Source organism: Cydia amplana, chromosome 19, assembly GCF_948474715.1.
Source record: "Cydia amplana chromosome 19, ilCydAmpl1.1, whole genome shotgun sequence".
In the NCBI taxonomy this organism is placed as follows: Eukaryota; Metazoa; Arthropoda; class Insecta; order Lepidoptera; family Tortricidae; genus Cydia; species Cydia amplana.
In genome coordinates, this window is record NC_086087.1 from 8,604,965 (window position 1) to 8,625,190 (window position 20,226).

The 20,226-nt window shown below is 38.2% G+C and overlaps 2 protein-coding genes across 3 annotated transcripts in view; one reads left to right on the forward strand and one right to left on the reverse strand.

Moving 5' to 3' along the window:
• LOC134656893 (flotillin-2) overlaps window positions 1-20,226 on the forward strand; it is a 384,591-nt gene that overhangs the window by 3,288 nt on the left and 361,077 nt on the right. The window lies entirely within an intron of this gene.
• LOC134657323 (glucose dehydrogenase [FAD, quinone]-like) lies at window positions 746-14,608 on the reverse strand. Its single transcript, XM_063512897.1, has 5 exons — window positions 14,210-14,608; window positions 9,436-9,663; window positions 7,599-7,731; window positions 2,578-2,697; window positions 746-1,996 (listed from the first exon to the last, which is right to left on the reverse strand). Exons 1-5 carry the CDS (start codon window positions 14,490-14,492, stop codon window positions 754-756), a joined length of 2,007 nt encoding a protein of 668 aa, XP_063368967.1. The 5' UTR covers window positions 14,493-14,608; the 3' UTR covers window positions 746-753.

Here is a 20,226-nt window from a genome sequence, read left to right on the forward strand (position 1 = left end):
CCGATGTCACGCCGATAGCGCAGCGTCGGCGGCGGCGGCGCGAAAATTTAGTCGGCGGCGGCGGCGCGCCGGCGCGGCGCTCATATCTACTCTTATTCTACTCATTCATACTTTAATCACCTTTTTTTTTTACCCACATTTACATTCTAAGCACGCCGCAGCCATGCGGTAGAATGAGATAGCAATATCACTTGCTCCTTCTAACGCATAAATGCGTCCCTTGGAGTGGCCGGCGCTGGCCCATCGTGTAGTGGAGCCATAAGGAATATGTTGCTTTCTATTAGTTAGTACTCGTTGTTTGGTTAGCTTTAAAAAGCGTATTACACTACCCAACACACACACATTGGCACATTTACGCTAACTTAGGGTGGTACAATTGGTACTAATAAAGATTAGGAAGTACTGAAAAGTTAGGGAGAGGCAGGCTTCTCTGGTAAATCGCTTCCGAACTTCCAACCGAGAGATTGCCTAGAAAAATCCGCTTTTACCTGTGTTGTGTGGCTGCGACAGTGACTTACTACTTTGCTACCTCATTTTATTCAGGCGTATTATAATTTATAAGTTACTTAAACTACCATTTTAGTAGGTATCTGCGATATAAAACCAGGCCTTATGCATATTGGCCTGTTATGGGTTGAATTTAGGCATCAAAGATATAATAGGATCTAATATAGGTACATATGTAGTTATGTACATATAAGTCATATAACGTCTTTGAAACAATAGAGTCCAATAAAACATGTCGTCAGCGGCCTAATATTTTAATCTCCACGTATTTTTGATCATATCTGCCGCCTTTTCACCAATCATGATGGCGGGAGCGTTTGTGTGGGCCGCTATAGTCCTCGGGATAACGCTGCTGTCCACCACACGCAACCTGTCCACACCGTACACTTTCAGCTCTGGGTCCACCACTGCCTCAAGATCCGAAGATGGCCCCATCCGACACGTAGAAATCTGATGGTGAAGAGTAGCAGTCACCGTCCTCACCGCACACTCCCAGTAACTATCACTGTTAAATTCATGCTGTCTACAATTCGGAAATTTCTTACTGTGCAACGTTGCACCATATTTCTGGAAAAACGGCGTATCGACCATCTTCTGAATGTATCTTATCGCTGCCACCATCGTATCTACGTCTTGCTGATGCGTCAAGTAATTGCCATACAGTTTCGCATCGTCAAAGGGATTCCTTGACCCCAATAGCATATTGCCTTTAGATTTAGGATGCAGAAGCATCAATAGCACAGTGAAGCTCTCGACGTCTTCAATTTGTTTGTAAACTGAATTATACAGCCAGTCTGCTAAGCGGATACCTTTAGCCACCACGTTGCCCTCATCAGACGCTAAAGAGGCACAGGAACCGATCAGTTCAATATCTGGAATGTCAGCGGGCTCGTCAGAAACATTGGTTCTAATATATCCAAGGGTTTCCACTCCAGCTAAGGAGGAAAAAGGACCATCGCCGTATTGCATATATTGAAACGTATTTTCAAGTGTAGCAATTTTTCTTTCTACTAAAGTCAGTCTAGTTGAATTCAGCTTAAAAGCTAGCGCTGGGAAGGAAATGTGATCGTATAAAGTCTGTCCTACTGGAAGATTTTGTATGACGGGTATTCCTACTGATTCCAGATTCTGCCTGGGTCCGATGCCGGAAATCATTAGTAGATGTGGTGACTCGATCGGTCCGGCTGATAAGATGACTTCCTTTTTAGCGCGTATTTCATACATTTGGCCATTGCGAATGAACTGAACGCCGATTGCAGTTTTTGTTGTGGGATCTATTAATACTTTGGTGGCTCGACTGCTAGTTAGGATGTGCAGGTTTTTTCTTTTTTTGTGGTCGTGCAGGAAGGCCTTGGCGCTGCTGTGCCGGCGTCCACGGGATATCGTTGCCTGGATATAGCTGAACCCGAATCCGTCAGGACTGTTGTAATCGGTTCGTCGATTGCCCAACAGTTTGGCAGCATCCAAAAATGCTTTAGACAATTTTGACCTGTAAAATAGACGTAGGATTATTCAGAAGTAAGTTAAATTATCGTGCCCATTACTAAAGTTTTTGGGAACAACAATACCTACACCCAAATAAAACGCCTGTTTTACACACGTCGTGTGATACCTTGAAGTTTGATAGTCGGTACAATGTCAAAAGTTATCGATGCAGTATATTTACAAAATATACAATATCTTATATCACAAATTAAAATGTTTTCATAGAAAGTAATTTAATTTGTTCTTAGAGTACATATCTTTGTCCTTGATCTTAGGACTGGGATATAGAATTATAGATTCGCAGATTTTATTTGTTACGGAAGTGAATGCACCTTACTTGATTATCTGTCCCTTAATACCCTTAACTTGTAAACTGTAATTGGAATTGAAAATGGCGTTTTAGTCGCGACTAAATCGCCAAGAACTGCATTGTCTGATTTGTCTGTTATAGACTTATCGTTTATGGAAGCTGACAAAGTAAACCTAAGTACGATAACAGCGGCGATAACTTTTACGATTTGAAACAGATCAGTTTACCGTTTAGATTTATTACCGTATACTTAAACAGTATTTAGGTACACGTACCTAAATGGTATGTCCTCTACCGATAACTCGCCATTCTTCCCATGCCAGGGCGAATCCTTCAGCCCCTTTAGGTTGGCCCTTTCTGACTTCATGTAGTACGGCAAAACGTCGTCATATGACCTGAAAATTGTACACATCATAAAACATGTTTTATATTATATGTTTTACAAGTTATCGTTAGCCGGTACTAAATTTGGCCTGTTAAATGATAAATATCTGGGTGACCGAGCTTCGCTCGGAAAACATATAAAAACTCGAAAATGCGCGTTTTCCCAGAGATAAGACCTAAGCTAGATCGATTTTTCGCCCCCAAAAACCCCCGTATAGCAAATTTCATCGAAATCGTTAGAGCCGTTTTCGAGATCCCCGAAATATATATATATATATAAATAAATAAATAAATAAATAAACAAGAATTGCTCGTTTAAAGGTATTAGATTAGATGAAGCTGTATCATCATAATAATAAATCTTATCGCACAGCGTTAATTTCTTTCATATTTTATACATTTAGTTAAATTTGGTTAAAGGAAGAGGGAATTTGAACATTCATTTGTTTACTTATTAATGCATCTTTTTCTTCCTACAGAAATGCTTATCTCTTATAAATAATTATAAGGTCTTTGCCAAAACAAAGGCTACAAACATATTGAACGATAGTAACGTAATGACCTAGGTTCATAGAATACCATCACCGATACTGGATAACGATGTGTAGAAAAGTTAGTCGAAAACAATGCACGTATGTATTTCACAAGTCCACATGTTTCTTAGATGCGTCATCTATCAAATACTGATACCTTATCTACATCAAGCAGCAAATTAAACATAAAACTCATCATATTGCTGTAAATAAACATGAGATATGAGATACGATTAATATGAATAGCGTAGGCGCCACCGCCAACTCGAGCCATCAGATACGAGGGGCGTTCAAAATATTCTCGGTATTGATATCTTACGACCTCTTCTAAAATTTCTTTCGTTACTGGCCGCTAAGGTTTATTCATTGACATTAAAAAAAAGTATAATTCGAACCGAGATGGTCTTTTGTTTTTCTGCAATTGCTGAACAAACATGAACATCATGTGCGAATTGACAATGTTAACTAAATTAGAACATCGATGCGTGATAAAATTCTTGACAAAACAGGGTAAAAATCAAAAAACCATAAAAGAGGAAATGGATTGTGTTTACCGTGAGTCTGCTCCTTCTTTATCTACCATTCAAAAGTGGTCAAGCGAGTTTAAACGCGGAAGGGAGAGTATTGAAGATGACCCTAGACCTGGCCGGCCTGTAGTAGCTACTTCACAAGAAAATATTGATAAAGTGGAAAAACTTATATTGGAAGATGGTCGAGTGAAGGTAAAATCTATAGCACAAGTAACCAATCTCTCTATTGGTACCGTACATGATATTATACATGACCATCTTAATATGTCAAAAGTAAGTGCAAGATGGGTTCCGCGAATGCTGACTCGGCTTCAAAAAGACATGCGTGTAGCTTGTTGTTCCGATTTTATTGACCTGTGTGGTGAAAATCCTGATGAGGTGCTGCAAAGAATAGTTACTGGAGATGAAACCTGGGTTCATCATTATGACCCAGAGAGTAAACAAGAGTCCATGCAGTGGCACATTAAGGGTTCAGCTCATCCCAAGAAGTTCAAGGTCATCCCTTCAGCTGGCAAGGTCATGGCCACGATATTTTGGGATTGTGAAGGAGTATTACTAATCGATTATAAAGAAAAAGGTGTAAATATCACAGGACAGTACTACGCTAACATTCTACGTCAATTAAAGGATGTAATTAAAGAAAAGAGGCGAGGAAAGTTAACCAAAGGTATTCTGCTTCTGCATGACAACGCCCCCGTCCATACTGCTCATATTGCCAAGGCAGCTATTGTTGAATGTGGGTTTAAAACTGTTACTCACCCACCGTATAGTCCGGACTTAGCCCTCAGCGACTTCTTTTTGCTCCCCAATCTTAAAAAGGATCTGCGTGGAAATAAATTTTCTGACGATGAAGCATTGAAGGCGGCAGTGGAGGAGCATTTTTACACGAAAGATAAAAAATATTTTTACGAGGGATTAAAAAAAATAATTGATCGATCTTTTAAGTGTATGAACATAGGGGGGGAGTATATTGAAAAATAAAAATATCAAACTTTTCGTACTTGTTTGTTTTCATTCTCTTACCGAGAATATTTTGAATACCCCTCGTATATCGGAGCGGCCAGAGTGCTCAAAAATATCTGAATATGCACTTTAACGCACAATAGAGGCTTTGTTTATTAGGCATCATCGATCGAGTTCACTGGCCATTGGTGAGCCTTATTGCTGTGAGATAAGGTTTACCAATGGTTAGTTAATGTGATGCTGTTCTAGCGGATCAAAAAATGGGGTTTAGATTAGTAAAGGCTCCACTAATTGCACTATTCATAGCATTTTAACAAGCTTTTATTAGGTCGACCTGTATGTAACTATGTAATGGAATCTAAGCTAACTAATTTAACCATCTTCCAAGGATCGTAGCGACATGAAAATTGGCAGCTGTATGTAGTTCTGATGACAATACAATAATATGGTCTTGTCGAACTGATCTGATGATGGAGACAGGAGGTGGCCATAGGAACTCTGTGTTGAAACAACGCAACCTAATTGTGTTAGGGCTTTTAGAATTGTCTCGATGAGTATTAGTTGTCTGTCGTAAGAAAAGTACAGTCAGGGATAACTTTTATTAGGTCGACCTGTATGTAACTATGTAATGGAATCTAAGGTAACTAATTTAACCATCTTCCAAGGATCGTAGCGTCATGAAAATTGGCAGCTGTATGTAGTTCTGATGACAATACAATAATATGGTACTGTCGAACTGATCTGATGATGGAGACAGGAGGTGGCCATAGGAACTCTGTGATGAAACAACGCAACCTAATTCTGTTAGGGGTTTTAGAATTGTCTCGATGAGTATTAGTTGTCTGTCGTAAGAAAAGTACAGTCAGCGATAACTTTTATTACGTCGACCTGTATGTAACTAAATAAAAACCAACCTACCAACCTTTGCTCGCAGAGGCAGTGGGACGAGCCGCTCTGTCAACTAGTACGGAATAATCTTGTTGATACGTCAACTGGCTTGGCGGAGCGTGCTCGTCTTCTTGCTGCTGCGGAATGGGAGTCTGGTCAGTGGTTACTAGCCTTACCTTCTCCGTCGATAGGTACACTCCTTGATAACGTCACTTTTCGTCTGGTTGCTAGTTTGCGAGTAGGGGCAGTGACTAATGTCCCGCATCGCTGCCAATGTGGCTCCATGGTTGACAGCTTGGGTCATCATGGCCTCTCTTGTAGCAGGAGTGCTGGTCGGATTCCTCGTCACGCTAGCTTGAACGATGTCATCCGAAGGGCTCTTGTCAGCGTAAAGGTACCTGCTATTCTGGAGCCTGTTGGTTTAACGAGGGATGACGGCAAGAGACCCGACGGTATGACGCTGGTGCCCTGGAGTATGGGGAGGCCTCTGGTTTGGGATGCAACGTGTGTAGACACTTTTGCCGTGTCCCACTTACCGGGCACTAGCTCTGGTGCTGGTCATGCGGCCACGACGGCCGAGGATAACAAACGGCGCAAGTACAGCACTCTCGGCAGTGGCTACATATTTGAGCCTTTTGGGGTCGAAACGTTAGGGTCGTGGGGGCCCAGCGCCCGGCGCTTATTTAAGGATTTGGCGTCGCGTTTGGTCGATGCCTCGGGTGACCAGAGGGCAGGCCAGTATTTTGCCCAGAGAATTAGTATAGCTATTCAACGGGGAAATGCGGCCAGCCTGCTGGGTACACTGCCTGCTGGCGGTGAGTTGGAGGGTGTATTTTATTTGTAGGTTTTTTTTTTTTTCTTTTTTTTTTTTTTGTTATTAATGTGTATTTTTAGAGTGAGTTGACGAAGCCTGTTGCGGATTTTATCGCTGTAGTTTTTTGTGACGATGCCTGTAGCTGATTGTAAGTTTGTGTTTACCTGACGAAGCCTGCGTTGCGGATATAAAAGTATGGTCTCTGAATAAACTATAATATTTTAAATAAAAATGTAACTAAGTAAAAATTGGCAGCTGTATGTAGTTCTGATGACAATACAATATGGTACTTTCGAACTGATCTGATGATGGAGACAGGAGGTGGCCATAGGAACTCTGTGATGAAACAACGCAACCTAATTGTGTTAGGGGTTTTTAGAATTATCTCGATGAGTATTAGTTGTCTGTCGTAAGAAAAGTACAGTCAGCGATAAAAACTTGTACCAAAAATGAAATTTTTGCCAAAAACTTATTTACATCTCGTTAAAATTTTACATTGATTCTTAATCGGATCCAGGGCGTCCAGGACTCCAGGTACATTGTTTACAACGCCAGTGTAGGTTTAGGTGTTTAGGTAATATTAGGTACGAACTCATCCCGATTCCCGACACAACAGATGTCGTTGAGATTGTAACACTTGACTAAAATAAAATGCTATCAGCAATGAATTAAAAGCGTTTGTGCTTGAGAAAGGAACTAGAAATAGAAAGCCATATGGATTACTTGAACTAAAGTCGTGTAGGATATCGGATGAACTTACCTACTTGACTGACTTTGAAATAAATAAATAAATTATTGAGTTCCATGTCAGATAGTTTTTTTTCTATTCCCTCTAGTCTAGAGTTACGATCGAGTACTAGTTAATAGATTGTAAATGTCTAAAAATAAATATGCTATAAAAACAATAGTAGAGGGCGATTCTTAGCATTGCGCGATTGTTTTATAGACGACGCTGGTACCGCCTACTGCTTTTCTTTACTATTAGCTATCGTTCTAAATTATCGTCAATTGTATACAAAAGCAACACCGGAAGAATGGCCCAATGTTAACCTTAAGGGGCCCACAGATTACCAGTTCGCCGGACGAAATCACCCTGTCACTTGTTCGGAACTGTCACCTTTTGCGCTTAACTGACAGCCTGATATCGTCTGGTGAGCTGGTAATCTGTAGGTAGGTCCCTTTACCAGCCATAGTTGCCATCGGCCGCGATTCTGTCCCAATCGACCTTGAGTCCTCTGGTGTAGATCATGTAGTTGACGACGCTGGTACCGCCAACGGCTTTTCCTCGCGGCCAGAAGCATCTGCCTCCGACGAATCCTGGAATCGAGAGAGTGAATAGTTAAGTAAATATTATATTTTTTATATTATGTTATTCCAATATTTCCAATTCTAACCACTACTCGAGGGACGACGAGACGAACACTGAGCGAACCAGAATTCTAAAGATTAATAGTTGTAACACGTTGTATGACGGCACCGCTATCCTAGGGAAATTGAGCTTTGATTATGTAGGATTACGCTGATTCGTCTCGGCGCACGGCTCGCCTATGTCACAGTACAGCCTATGTGCTCCGAGGTCGATTATTATGTTGGCGGAGACGTAATGTCAAAGTTATCTGACATTGCCATTGGCCTTCAATAAATTGCCTATGTGAAGTCTAGTCTAGAGCTTGATTTAAATTATCATATAAAACCTGCCTCAATCCTATTAAGTGTTCTTAGCAGATATCACACCGCACTATAATGTTTGTATTGTAATTTAAACTAATTTAGAATGGGCACCTTTGCGTCAGGGACAGCCCGGGACGGTTAGTAAGTATTTATTTTTTATATTTTTAGTTTGTATTTAAGAAAACTAAATGGCATGCTTAATTTTCAATTTAGAATTATATTTAATAAAGTTTATATTAGTTAACTAACTCTCCGGAAGATGTCTCTGTCTGTAGAATAGAACGCGCTATCGTTTGTTCTTCGTGGTTTACCTAGGTTTGTTTTAAATGTTTCAATGCCTTTGAAGACAAGACAACCAAAGTGTGTCTGGGCTCCATAACCTATTGTATGTATTTTTGGATTCGTTCTTATTAATTCCAGTAGGAACGAATATTGGGTAAGGAAATTATAAGCAGAATATTTAGATAATAGTACCTGTACGCTGTCGGGCCGCCGATGGTGAATGAAAAACACGTAAAACTTGGCTGTACAGTATATAATACAATCTATATACACAATGACACGGAAAAACACAATATACATACAAATAACGAGCTATTTACACATAAAATTACAACAGATGTGCAAAAGAAACATTTGTCGCTCATTGACAGAGAAAAAACTATACATATAAACAAAAGACGCGCGCTGGCCGTGGCATCCGTATCAGTCAGGCTGCCAGCACGCGCGCAGCACAAAGGTTGGTAGGTTCCGTCGCCTACAGTACCTACTACGTACAGAATTCTTGCTTTTGACAGCCAAAGACCAAGAATCACGTCGTTGTGTTCTCTTTCTCACACACTAGACTTGACCATATATTATATACGCCTATGAATAATTATTGCTCTGAGCAGTCGTGAGCCGAGCCCGCGCCCATACAATTGAGTAGAATACTACCGCTATAAGCCACCATAACGTATGCCGTGGAAAAAAATGAACTAGGGATAACATATTCATAATCGTAATCGTAATGTTTACAAACGACAACTGTCAGATAACTATATGTGTCCATAGACGGCGCCATCGTCATACAGCGAGTCTGTAGAAACGAAAACAGCATATCGCTCTGCTGCAGGAGGCAAGTCGGTCATCCATCAGACAATCATTGCATATATTAGGCATAAGATCAGTCACTACCTACCCATACAAACTCCAGGCTGGTGTTCCATCAGATACGGCCACACGTTGTCGGTCTACTGGAACAGCGGCGCCAGTACAGGCGTGTCCGTCATTAGGCTCTCGCCTCTCCCGGCTTTTATAAGTAACACGCCATAAATTAGCTACAAGATCAGTCAGTACCTACTTACTTACCCATACAAACTCCAGGCTGGTGTTCCATCAGATATGGCCACACATAGTCGGTCTGCTGGAACAGCGGCGCCAGTACAGGCGTGTCCGTCATCAGGCTCTCGCCTCTCCCGGCTTCTATAAGCAGCACGGATGCTCGCCGCCCCTCGCTCAGCCGAGACGCCAGCACGCTGCCTGCGGAACCTGCGCCTATGATGATGAAGTCGTACTCTGCTAGTGGTCCTTTGAACCCTGTAATTACCGAATCACGGATTATTTTCTGATATTTATAGCGCAATGTGACAAGTATAGTCTGTCAAGCCGGATATGTCAGTAGCAATGTAAAGCAAACAGAAGTATGGTATCCCTAGGAAACTAACAAAAAGCAGCAATGTACATCGAACATCGATGAAATGTAAACAAAACAGTTCCACAGATAAGATATAAATGACACGCGATTTTCGAATAATTCAAACGTAGTGTTGCTAACCCGCGATTTTTCAAATCTGCCGCCTTTTTCTACTGACAAGATTTGCTTGAACGAGTATATATAGGTTATTTTCAGTTGTCCTATACTCGTGTAGAAGTTATAGTTTGGTCGTGGCGACTATGACTATGACAGGTACTCACGCCCGAATGCGAACCACGTGATTGGGTTATCCTTTTCGACGCCGTGTCAAACACAAAAGCTGTCACGCTGACGCCACGTCACCGAAGTGTCAAGACTGAAATTGAACTTTATGCATATGCACGTAAGTCTATGTTGCTCTGTGGTCTGTGACCGATTAATCGGTCTTTGGCGTTGAACCTACGGTGCGGATATATCGGTCATTGGCGTCCAAAAGGTTAACGAACGAGTGTTGTGTATAGTGAAATTCATGACATGACTGTACGGCTGTGCGCGTCTAGTGCGAGTGCGCCTCTAGTGTCTAGTGCGTAACTGTGCACTAGAATCTGAAATACTGGCTTTGAATATTCTAGCACTAGAAAAATACTTCAAGATAAAACTAAGTATACGAGACTCAAAATCGTAGGATAGAAAACTAGTCATTGTTGCATATATTACTTAGCATTAACCTGCGAATGTTAAGTACTTACCAAATCGTAATACGATATTGAATGAATGATTAGAAGCCAAGTGAAAATAGTTGCTAATAATTTTCCCGTAAAAACCCTGAACTTTCAGGGACGTGGAAAATAAAAGAAAGGCGAATGAGGAAAATTAGATAGGTATACTTAAAGGTATTATGTTTTGTATTACTTGTACTTTAGACGGTTTTAATAACTTCATTATATCGAAGGAGGTTCTAATTTGCCGAGATATTTGTTTTTACAGACTTCAAGACTGCTTGACCGATTAGGTAAGTAAATTAGACACTTTGTTCCACCCAGTTAACCAAGTTCGATAACTGGTTAATTTTATTAACAAGGATAATCAGTTAATAATGAGTAGAAGTTTATTTAATAACAAGGATATGACTAGCATAAGTTCAAAAAAAACCGGACAAGTGCGAGACGGACTTGCCCACCGAAGGTTCCGTACTGTTTAGTATTTCTTGTTAGGTATAGCGGCAACAGAAATCATCTGTGAAAAGTTCAATTGTCTAGCTATCACGGTTTATGCGATACAGCCTTGTGACAGACAGACGGACGGACAGCGGAGTCTTAGTAATAGGGTCCCGTTTTTATTACCCTTTGGGTACTTACGGAACCCTAAAAAGATTCCTGGTATGGATTGGATGGCAACTGTAACGAGTTTTTTTTTTCAATAAAGAGACACGTCAAAATCGTGTAGTCTTTTTCTAATGCTAAAAAAACGTGGTACCTATCATAAAAAAAAAGTTCAACAATAACAATGTAACAAACAACTAGTATTTCCGTCCAGGGGTCGGTGACTCAAACGAAGGTCTTCTAAATTAACACTTAAATCACCGAAAATATGTATCTAATCTATCTATCTAATACCTTTAAACGAGCAATTCTTGTTAATTTATATATATATATATATATATATATATATTTTTTTTTTTTTAATTTATATATATATTTCGGGGATCTCGGAAACGGCTCTACGATTTCGATGAAATTTACTATATGGGGGTTATCGGGGGCGAAAAATCGATATAACTAGGTCTTATCTCTGGGAAAACGCGCATTTTTGAGTTTTTGTATGTTTTCCGAGCAAAGCTCGGTCTCCCAGATATTGGACATATAATGCAGTAATACGCTGTCATGATGCCTTATATAATGTACATGGGGATATTCATTTATTAATTTGATTATACAGAAAATCTAATAAAATTTCGAAAAAACGAGGAATTAAAATAAGGCATCTAATATTCCTAGGTTTTAAAATTAAGTCTTAAATACTTAGTTATAATTCGCATTAATTTTTTTTTCTACTCCCGTACTTTTATTTGTCATTTAAAGGGTCGTGCACACACCTTTAAACCCCTCTCTTATAGTTGTCAAGACAAGTCTTTAGTCTATTCCCCAAAAAAGTATTTGTGCATACACGCAGTATCTTTTTGGCACTTTTACGATACTTCGTGTAATCACCACTTAAAAAATATTGTATGGAATACATTGTTGCCAACCTAATTTTAATTGTCATTTCTGACAGATGACTGAACCATAGACATGTTTTGGTTAATCATCATCATCATCATCAGTTTTCATCTTTATAGGGCTGTACTCCTAAACCGTGCGTCGTAGCGCAATAATAATCAAATTTTCGTTCCCCTTTGGAACCCGTAAGTAATATTTAAAAAACACAAAAAACTAAAAAAAAATTAAAAAAAAGAAAGAAATATGTTTATGGGTTGTATCTCCTAAATCGTGCGTCGTAGCGCAAAAATAATAAAATGTTCATTCCTCTGTAAGAAACCCCTAATTAATATGTAAAAAAAAACAAAAAAGAAATAAAAAGAAAAACAAAAAAAAAACTTTATAATGTTGTATCTCCTAAACCGTGCGTCGTAGCGCAAAAATAATAAAATTTTCGTTCCCCTTAAGAATCCCACGCACTGAACAACCTATCATATTAGGAAATTAAACAATCATCATCATCCATTATTATTATTTCATTGCATTTCAAAGTAAGTGCTTGGTCGTAGAAAAAGTATTGTATGCAACGTTGTTTAACTGAGTCAAAAAATACTCGTGGCGTCTTTATTAACAATTTTCGGCTTCGCCTCAAATTGTTACTCACGCCACTCGCCTTTTTTGACCCCTCTTAGACAACGGTTGCATAAAATACTATTAAATTTATTATTTATTATTATTAATGCGGTAATCGATATGAAACTCGATTACGAGTGACACACGTCACTTTGTTACACTGTTTCGTAGAAAGAGATATGGACGCATTATCCTAAATAGGCGATTACCGCGTCCATCATATGCCCGTTGAGTATTTAAATCAACGAGATGAGTGATTGTATGAACTCATCTAGAAATTCTTAGGTAGGATTTACCCAAAGGCACCTTAGCGTTACAGTGGAGTCCGGTTGTTTTATTTTTATTTTGTGTCATTGAAAAACTAACGCAGAAGTGTGCTACTATGACAACTCACAGGTTTTAGTGCGCCATTATAGCTCCAAATAAAAAAGCGGCCAAGTGCGAGTCGGACTCGCCCATGAAGGGTTCTGTATTTAAGGGATTTATGACGTATTAAAAAAAAACACTAGATCTCGTTCAAACCAATTTTCGGTGGAAGTTTGCATGGTAAGGTACATCATATATTTTTTAGGGTTCCGTAACCAAATGGCAAAAAACGGAACCCTTATAGATTCGTCATGTCTGTCTGTCTGTCTGTCTGTCCGTCTGTCCGTCTGTCTGTCCGTCCGTATGTCACAGCCACTTTTCTCCGAAACTATAAGAACTATACTGTTGAAACTTGGTAAGTAGATGTATTCTGTGAACCGCATTAAGATTTTCATACAAAAATAGAAAAAAAACAATAAATTTTTGGGGTTCCCCATACTTCGAACTGAAACTCAAAAATTTTTTTTTCATCAAACTCATACGTGTGGGGTATCTATGGATAGGTCTTCAAAAATGATATTGAGGTTTCTAATATCATTTTTTTTCTAAACTGAATAGTTTGCGCGAGAGACACTTCCAAAGTGGTAAAATGTGTCCCCCCCCCCCCTGTAACTTCTAAAATAAGAGAATGATAAAACTAAAAAAAATATATGATGTACATTACCATGTAAACTTCCACCGAAAATTGGTTTGAACGAGATCTATTAAGTAGTTTTTTTTTATACGTCATAAATCGCCTAAATACGGAACCCTTCATGGGCGAGTCCGATTCGCACTTGGCCGCTTTTTTAGTTTTATCATTCTCTTATTTTAGAAGTTACAGGGGGGGGGGACACATTTTACTACTTTGGAAGTGTCTCTCGCTCAAACTATTCAGTTTAGAAAAAAATGATATTAGAAACCTCAATATCATTTTTGAAGACCTATACCTATCCATAGATAACCCACACGTATGGGTTTGATGAAAGAAACATTTTTGAGTTTCAGTTCTAAGTATGGGGAACCCCCAAACTTTATCGTTTTTTTTCTATTTTTGTGCGGTTCACAGAATACATCTACTTACCAAGTTTCAACAGTATAGTTTTTATAGTTTCGGAAAAAAGTGGCTGTGACATACGGACGGACAGACAGACTGACGAATCCATAAGGGTTCCGTTTTTTGCTATTTGGCTACGGAACCCTAAAAACCACTCAAATAATTTATTTGAAGTGTTATTTACAACTAAATAAATTCGTAGAAAAAATTGCTTACCTTTTGGAAGTTCATACTGGTCCCTTAAAATACCGAAAATGTCTGGTTCTGCTGGATTGAGGGGAAACATACTGGTGTTCAGCATCGCTTCTACCACCCTACTCCTGATCCTTTCAGGATAATCTGCCACCCTCTTTTCCCTTGTATAGCAATACGGTTCATCACAGGGTTTTGGAACTGCGTAATCTTCATTAAATAAAGTCTCTTCAATATCGTCACTATTAGTCGATGTGATAAAAAGTGCGTATAATAGAATGATGTGTTTCAAATTCAAAGCAGCCATGCTTCTGCCGTGGGTTCTAAGCTGCGACTGTTTTTTGATTAGATGTACGGTTGTTGTGGGATGTCGTTGATCGAGGGATCTGGTTAAGCTCCAGCGTGTTTGATTTGCTACTTTTTGCGTATACATATTAATTGTGTTAGGCGAGATTGTATATTAATAGCTCGTTTTAATATATTTTATGATGTTTAGTAACATTTTTAATGATCAATTTAAAGATTTGAAAAGTATGGATGTCCATGGTGTCAAGTACACTACGTATCTCAAATTAATTTCGAAGCCTTAATTAGTTATATTATATAGTAGTAACTTCCTATACTATATTTATCGTTGTTATCACTCACACAGCGCATCCACCTATGACTTTGCATCTAGTTGTTTGTTACCGCGAAGACCGGATTATTGTTTTGATACGCAAATAGTATCATCTAGAGATATTTGATATAAATATAATCCTCTAAACAGTCTAAACTATTGGAAAAACATTAATCAAAATCCATTTGTCTAGATCTCTAAATAGTTATATTTAGGTTATATATTATTGCTTTAAAATAAATACCTACAAAATGGTAGTATTATATATATATATATATATATATATATATATTTTTTAATTTATATATATATTTCGGGGATCTCGGAAACGGCTCTACGATTTCGATGAAATTTACTATATGGGGGTTATCGGGGGCGAAAAATCGATATAACTAGGTCTTATCTCTGGGAAAACGCGCATTTTTGAGTTTTTGTATGTTTTCCGAGCAAAGCTCGGTCTCCCAGATATTGGACATATAATGCAGTAATACGCTGTCATGATGCCTTATATAATGTACATGGGGATATTCATTTATTAATTTGATTATACAGAAAATCTAATAAAATTTCGAAAAAACGAGGAATTAAAATAAGGCATCTAATATTCCTAGGTTTTAAAATTAAGTCTTAAATACTTAGTTATAATTCGCATTAATTTTTTTTTCTACTCCCGTACTTTTATTTGTCATTTAAAGGGTCGTGCACACACCTTTAAACCCCTCTCTTATAGTTGTCAAGACAAGTCTTTAGTCTATTCCCCAAAAAAGTATTTGTGCATACACGCAGTATCTTTTTGGCACTTTTACGATACTTCGTGTAATCACCACTTAAAAAATATTGTATGGAATACATTGTTGCCAACCTAATTTTAATTGTCATTTCTGACAGATGACTGAACCATAGACATGTTTTGGTTAATCATCATCATCATCATCAGTTTTCATCTTTATAGGGCTGTACTCCTAAACCGTGCGTCGTAGCGCAATAATAATCAAATTTTCGTTCCCCTTTGGAACCCGTAAGTAATATTTAATAAACACAAAAAACTAAAAAAAAATTAAAAAAAAGAAAGAAATATGTTTATGGGTTGTATCTCCTAAATCGTGCGTCGTAGCGCAAAAATAATAAAATGTTCATTCCTCTGTAAGAAACCCCTAATTAATATGTAAAAAAAAAACAAAAAAGAAATAAAAAGAAAAACAAAAAAAAAACTTTATAATGTTGTATCTCCTAAACCGTGCGTCGTAGCGCAAAAATAATAAAATTTTCGTTCCCCTTAAGAATCCCACGCACTGAACAACCTATCATATTAGGAAATTAAACAATCATCATCATCCATTATTATTATTTCATTGCATTTCAAAGTAAGTGCTTGGTCGTAGAAAAAGTATTGTATGCAACGTTGTTTAACTGAGTCAAAAAATACTCGTGGCGTCTTTATTAACAATTTTCGGCTTCGCCTCAAATTGTTACTCACGCCACTCGCCTTTTTTGACCCCTCTTAAACAACGGTTGCATAAAATACTATTAAATTTATTATTTATTATTATTAATGCGGTAATCGATATGAAACTCGATTACGAGTGACACACGTCACTTTGTTACACTGTTTCGTAGAAAGAGATATGGACGCATTATCCTAAATAGGCGATTACCGCGTCCATCATATGCCCGTTGAGTATTTAAATCAACGAGATGAGTGATTGTATGAACTCATCTAGAAATTCTTAGGTAGGATTTACCCAAAGGCACCTTAGCGTTACAGTGGAGTCCGGTTGTTTTATTTTTATTTTGTGTCATTGAAAAACTAACGCAGAAGTGTGCTACTATGACAACTCACAGGTTTTAGTGCGCCATTATAGCTCCAAATAAAAAAGCGGCCAAGTGCGAGTCGGACTCGCCCATGAAGGGTTCTGTATTTAAGGGATTTATGACGTATTAAAAAAAAACACTAGATCTCGTTCAAACCAATTTTCGGTGGAAGTTTGCATGGTAAGGTACATCATATATTTTTTAGGGTTCCGTAACCAAATGGCAAAAAACGGAACCCTTATAGATTCGTCATGTCTGTCTGTCTGTCTGTCTGTCCGTCTGTCCGTCTGTCTGTCCGTCCGTATGTCACAGCCACTTTTCTCCGAAACTATAAGAACTATACTGTTGAAACTTGGTAAGTAGATGTATTCTGTGAACCGCATTAAGATTTTCATACAAAAATAGAAAAAAAACAATAAATTTTTGGGGTTCCCCATACTTCGAACTGAAACTCAAAAATTTTTTTTTCATCAAACTCATACGTGTGGGGTATCTATGGATAGGTCTTCAAAAATGATATTGAGGTTTCTAATATCATTTTTTTTCTAAACTGAATAGTTTGCGCGAGAGACACTTCCAAAGTGGTAAAATGTGTGTCCCCCCCCCCTGTAACTTCTAAAATAAGAGAATGATAAAACTAAAAAAAATATATGATGTACATTACCATGTAAACTTCCACCGAAAATTGGTTTGAACGAGATCTATTAAGTAGTTTTTTTTTATACGTCATAAATCGCCTAAATACGGAACCCTTCATGGGCGAGTCCGATTCGCACTTGGCCGCTTTTTTAGTTTTATCATTCTCTTATTTTAGAAGTTACAGGGGGGGGGGACACATTTTACTACTTTGGAAGTGTCTCTCGCTCAAACTATTCAGTTTAGAAAAAAATGATATTAGAAACCTCAATATCATTTTTGAAGACCTATACCTATCCATAGATAACCCACACGTATGGGTTTGATGAAAGAAACATTTTTGAGTTTCAGTTCTAAGTATGGGGAACCCCCAAACTTTATCGTTTTTTTTCTATTTTTGTGCGGTTCACAGAATACATCTACTTACCAAGTTTCAACAGTATAGTTTTTATAGTTTCGGAAAAAAGTGGCTGTGACATACGGACGGACAGACAGACTGACGAATCCATAAGGGTTCCGTTTTTTGCTATTTGGCTACGGAACCCTAAAAACCACTCAAATAATTTATTTGAAGTGTTATTTACAACTAAATAAATTCGTAGAAAAAATTGCTTACCTTTTGGAAGTTCATACTGGTCCCTTAAAATACCGAAAATGTCTGGTTCTGCTGGATTGAGGGGAAACATACTGGTGTTCAGCATCGCTTCTACCACCCTACTCCTGATCCTTTCAGGATAATCTGCCACCCTCTTTTCCCTTGTATAGCAATACGGTTCATCACAGGGTTTTGGAACTGCGTAATCTTCATTAAATAAAGTCTCTTCAATATCGTCACTATTAGTCGATGTGATAAAAAGTGCGTATAATAGAATGATGTGTTTCAAATTCAAAGCAGCCATGCTTCTGCCGTGGGTTCTAAGCTGCGACTGTTTTTTGATTAGATGTACGGTTGTTGTGGGATGTCGTTGATCGAGGGATCTGGTTAAGCTCCAGCGTGTTTGATTTGCTACTTTTTGCGTATACATATTAATTGTGTTAGGCGAGATTGTATATTAATAGCTCGTTTTAATATATTTTATGATGTTTAGTAACATTTTTAATGATCAATTTAAAGATTTGAAAAGTATGGATGTCCATGGTGTCAAGTACACTACGTATCTCAAATTAATTTCGAAGCCTTAATTAGTTATATTATATAGTAGTAACTTCCTATACTATATTTATCGTTGTTATCACTCACACAGCGCATCCACCTATGACTTTGCATCTAGTTGTTTGTTACCGCGAAGACCGGATTATTGTTTTGATACGCAAATAGTATCATCTAGAGATATTTGATATAAATATAATCCTCTAAACAGTCTAAACTATTGGAAAAACATTAATCAAAATCCATTTGTCTAGATCTCTAAATAGTTATATTTAGGTTATATATTATTGCTTTAAAATAAATACCTACAAAATGGTAGTATCAGTAAAATTTTGAGACTAAAATCTTTTGCAAAATATTTTTCTTTGACTCTTTTGGAATCCTTTGTCCTCTTTTTTAGGGTTCCGTACCCAAAGGGTAAAAAACGGGACCCTATTACTAAGACTTCGCTGTCTGTCCGTCCGTCCGTCACCAGGCTGTATCTCATGAACCGCGATAGCTAGACAGTTGAAATTTTCACAAATGATGTATCTCTATTCTCTGTTGCCGCTATAACAACAAATTTTATTTATTTATATAGCCCTTTATTCTGAACATATTTGTTGATTTTGGTAGTAATTTTAGTTTTGAATATTTATATGAAGTCTCTTAGTTCAGTGTGCCTGTCGGCAAAGGCCTCCTCCAACTCCTTCCAGTATTTCCTCTCTCTTGCCACCCTTGTCCAGAGTGGTCCCACTGTGAGTATAATTTCGTCTTCCCATCGTGTTAATTGAGTTCCTTTCGATCTTGACCCATCTGTGGGGCGCCACATGAGAATTCTTTGGCTCCACTTCTCTGTCTTGCATCTTATAGTGTGGCCTGCCCATCTCCATTTTTGCATGTCTATGTGGGTGAGGATGTCTGTTACTTTTGTTCTGGTTCTTATGTCAGAGTTGCGGTTTCTATCCTGTAATTTTATACCGAGCTTGCTCCTCTCCATCGCTCTCTGGCACTTCGCAAGTTTATCTCGTTGTTTTTTAGTAAGAGACCAAGTTTCGCAGCCATAGGTTAGACATGGAAGGACACATGTGTTGAAGGTTTTGCTTTTTATCCGTATACCTAGGTTGCTTTTCATAAGTTCTTTGAGTGACCAGTATTTGCTCCAGCCGGACGCTATTCTTTTTTCAATTTCTTTATCCATTTGGTCCTTGAAAGTCCTTGTCCTATCTCTATTCTCTGTTGCCGCTATAACAACAAATACTAAAAATAAAATAAAATAAATATTTAATGGGGGCTCCCATACAACAAACACGATTATTTGCTCTATTTTTTGTCGATGGTGCGGAACCCTCCGTGCGCGAGTCCGACTCGCACTTGGCCGGGTTTTTTTAATCCACTCTCATTGATAAAGGGGTTCAGAAACCTGTTGGTTCAGCGACGCGAATCTTTTTGCCGTTCAATGCCCTCACCGTTTGGCCACATAGCGATAGGTATACGTATATATCGATACAGAACTGCAGGTTTTTGTCATTATTTTATCATCGATGTGTAGACATTCACAACTATTTGTTAGTTATTCGGCAAATCTGAATTTCATGGTCGAGCCACTCATGTGTACTCAACTACTCATTAACCAATGATTTTAATTATTTTCTTAGGTTGTATAAGAATAGGCGGGTAAATGAAAATTTGTGACGAAGACGTGTATTGTGATTGTCTTGTCGCAAATACCGTAACAGTTGTCATATTAGGTCAATATTGTGAGTCATAGCCCTAGAAAATTATGTATGAAAAAGATGAGTCGCTAATATAATGCGGGCTTTTGAGTGGACGATTTCGACTACA

Coding starts and splice junctions, on each gene's coding strand:
- LOC134657323 (XM_063512897.1), bottom strand. CDS start 14,492: ATGGCTGCTTTGAATTTGAAACACATCATTCTATTATACGCACTTTTT. Junction 9,664..14,209: donor CCAGTATGAACTTCCAAAAG/GTAAGCAATTTT, acceptor CGGTAATTACAG/GGTTCAAAGGACCACTAGCA. Junction 2,698..7,598: donor GCCGATGGCAACTATGGCTG/GTAAAGGGACCT, acceptor TACAATTTTCAG/GTCATATGACGACGTTTTGC.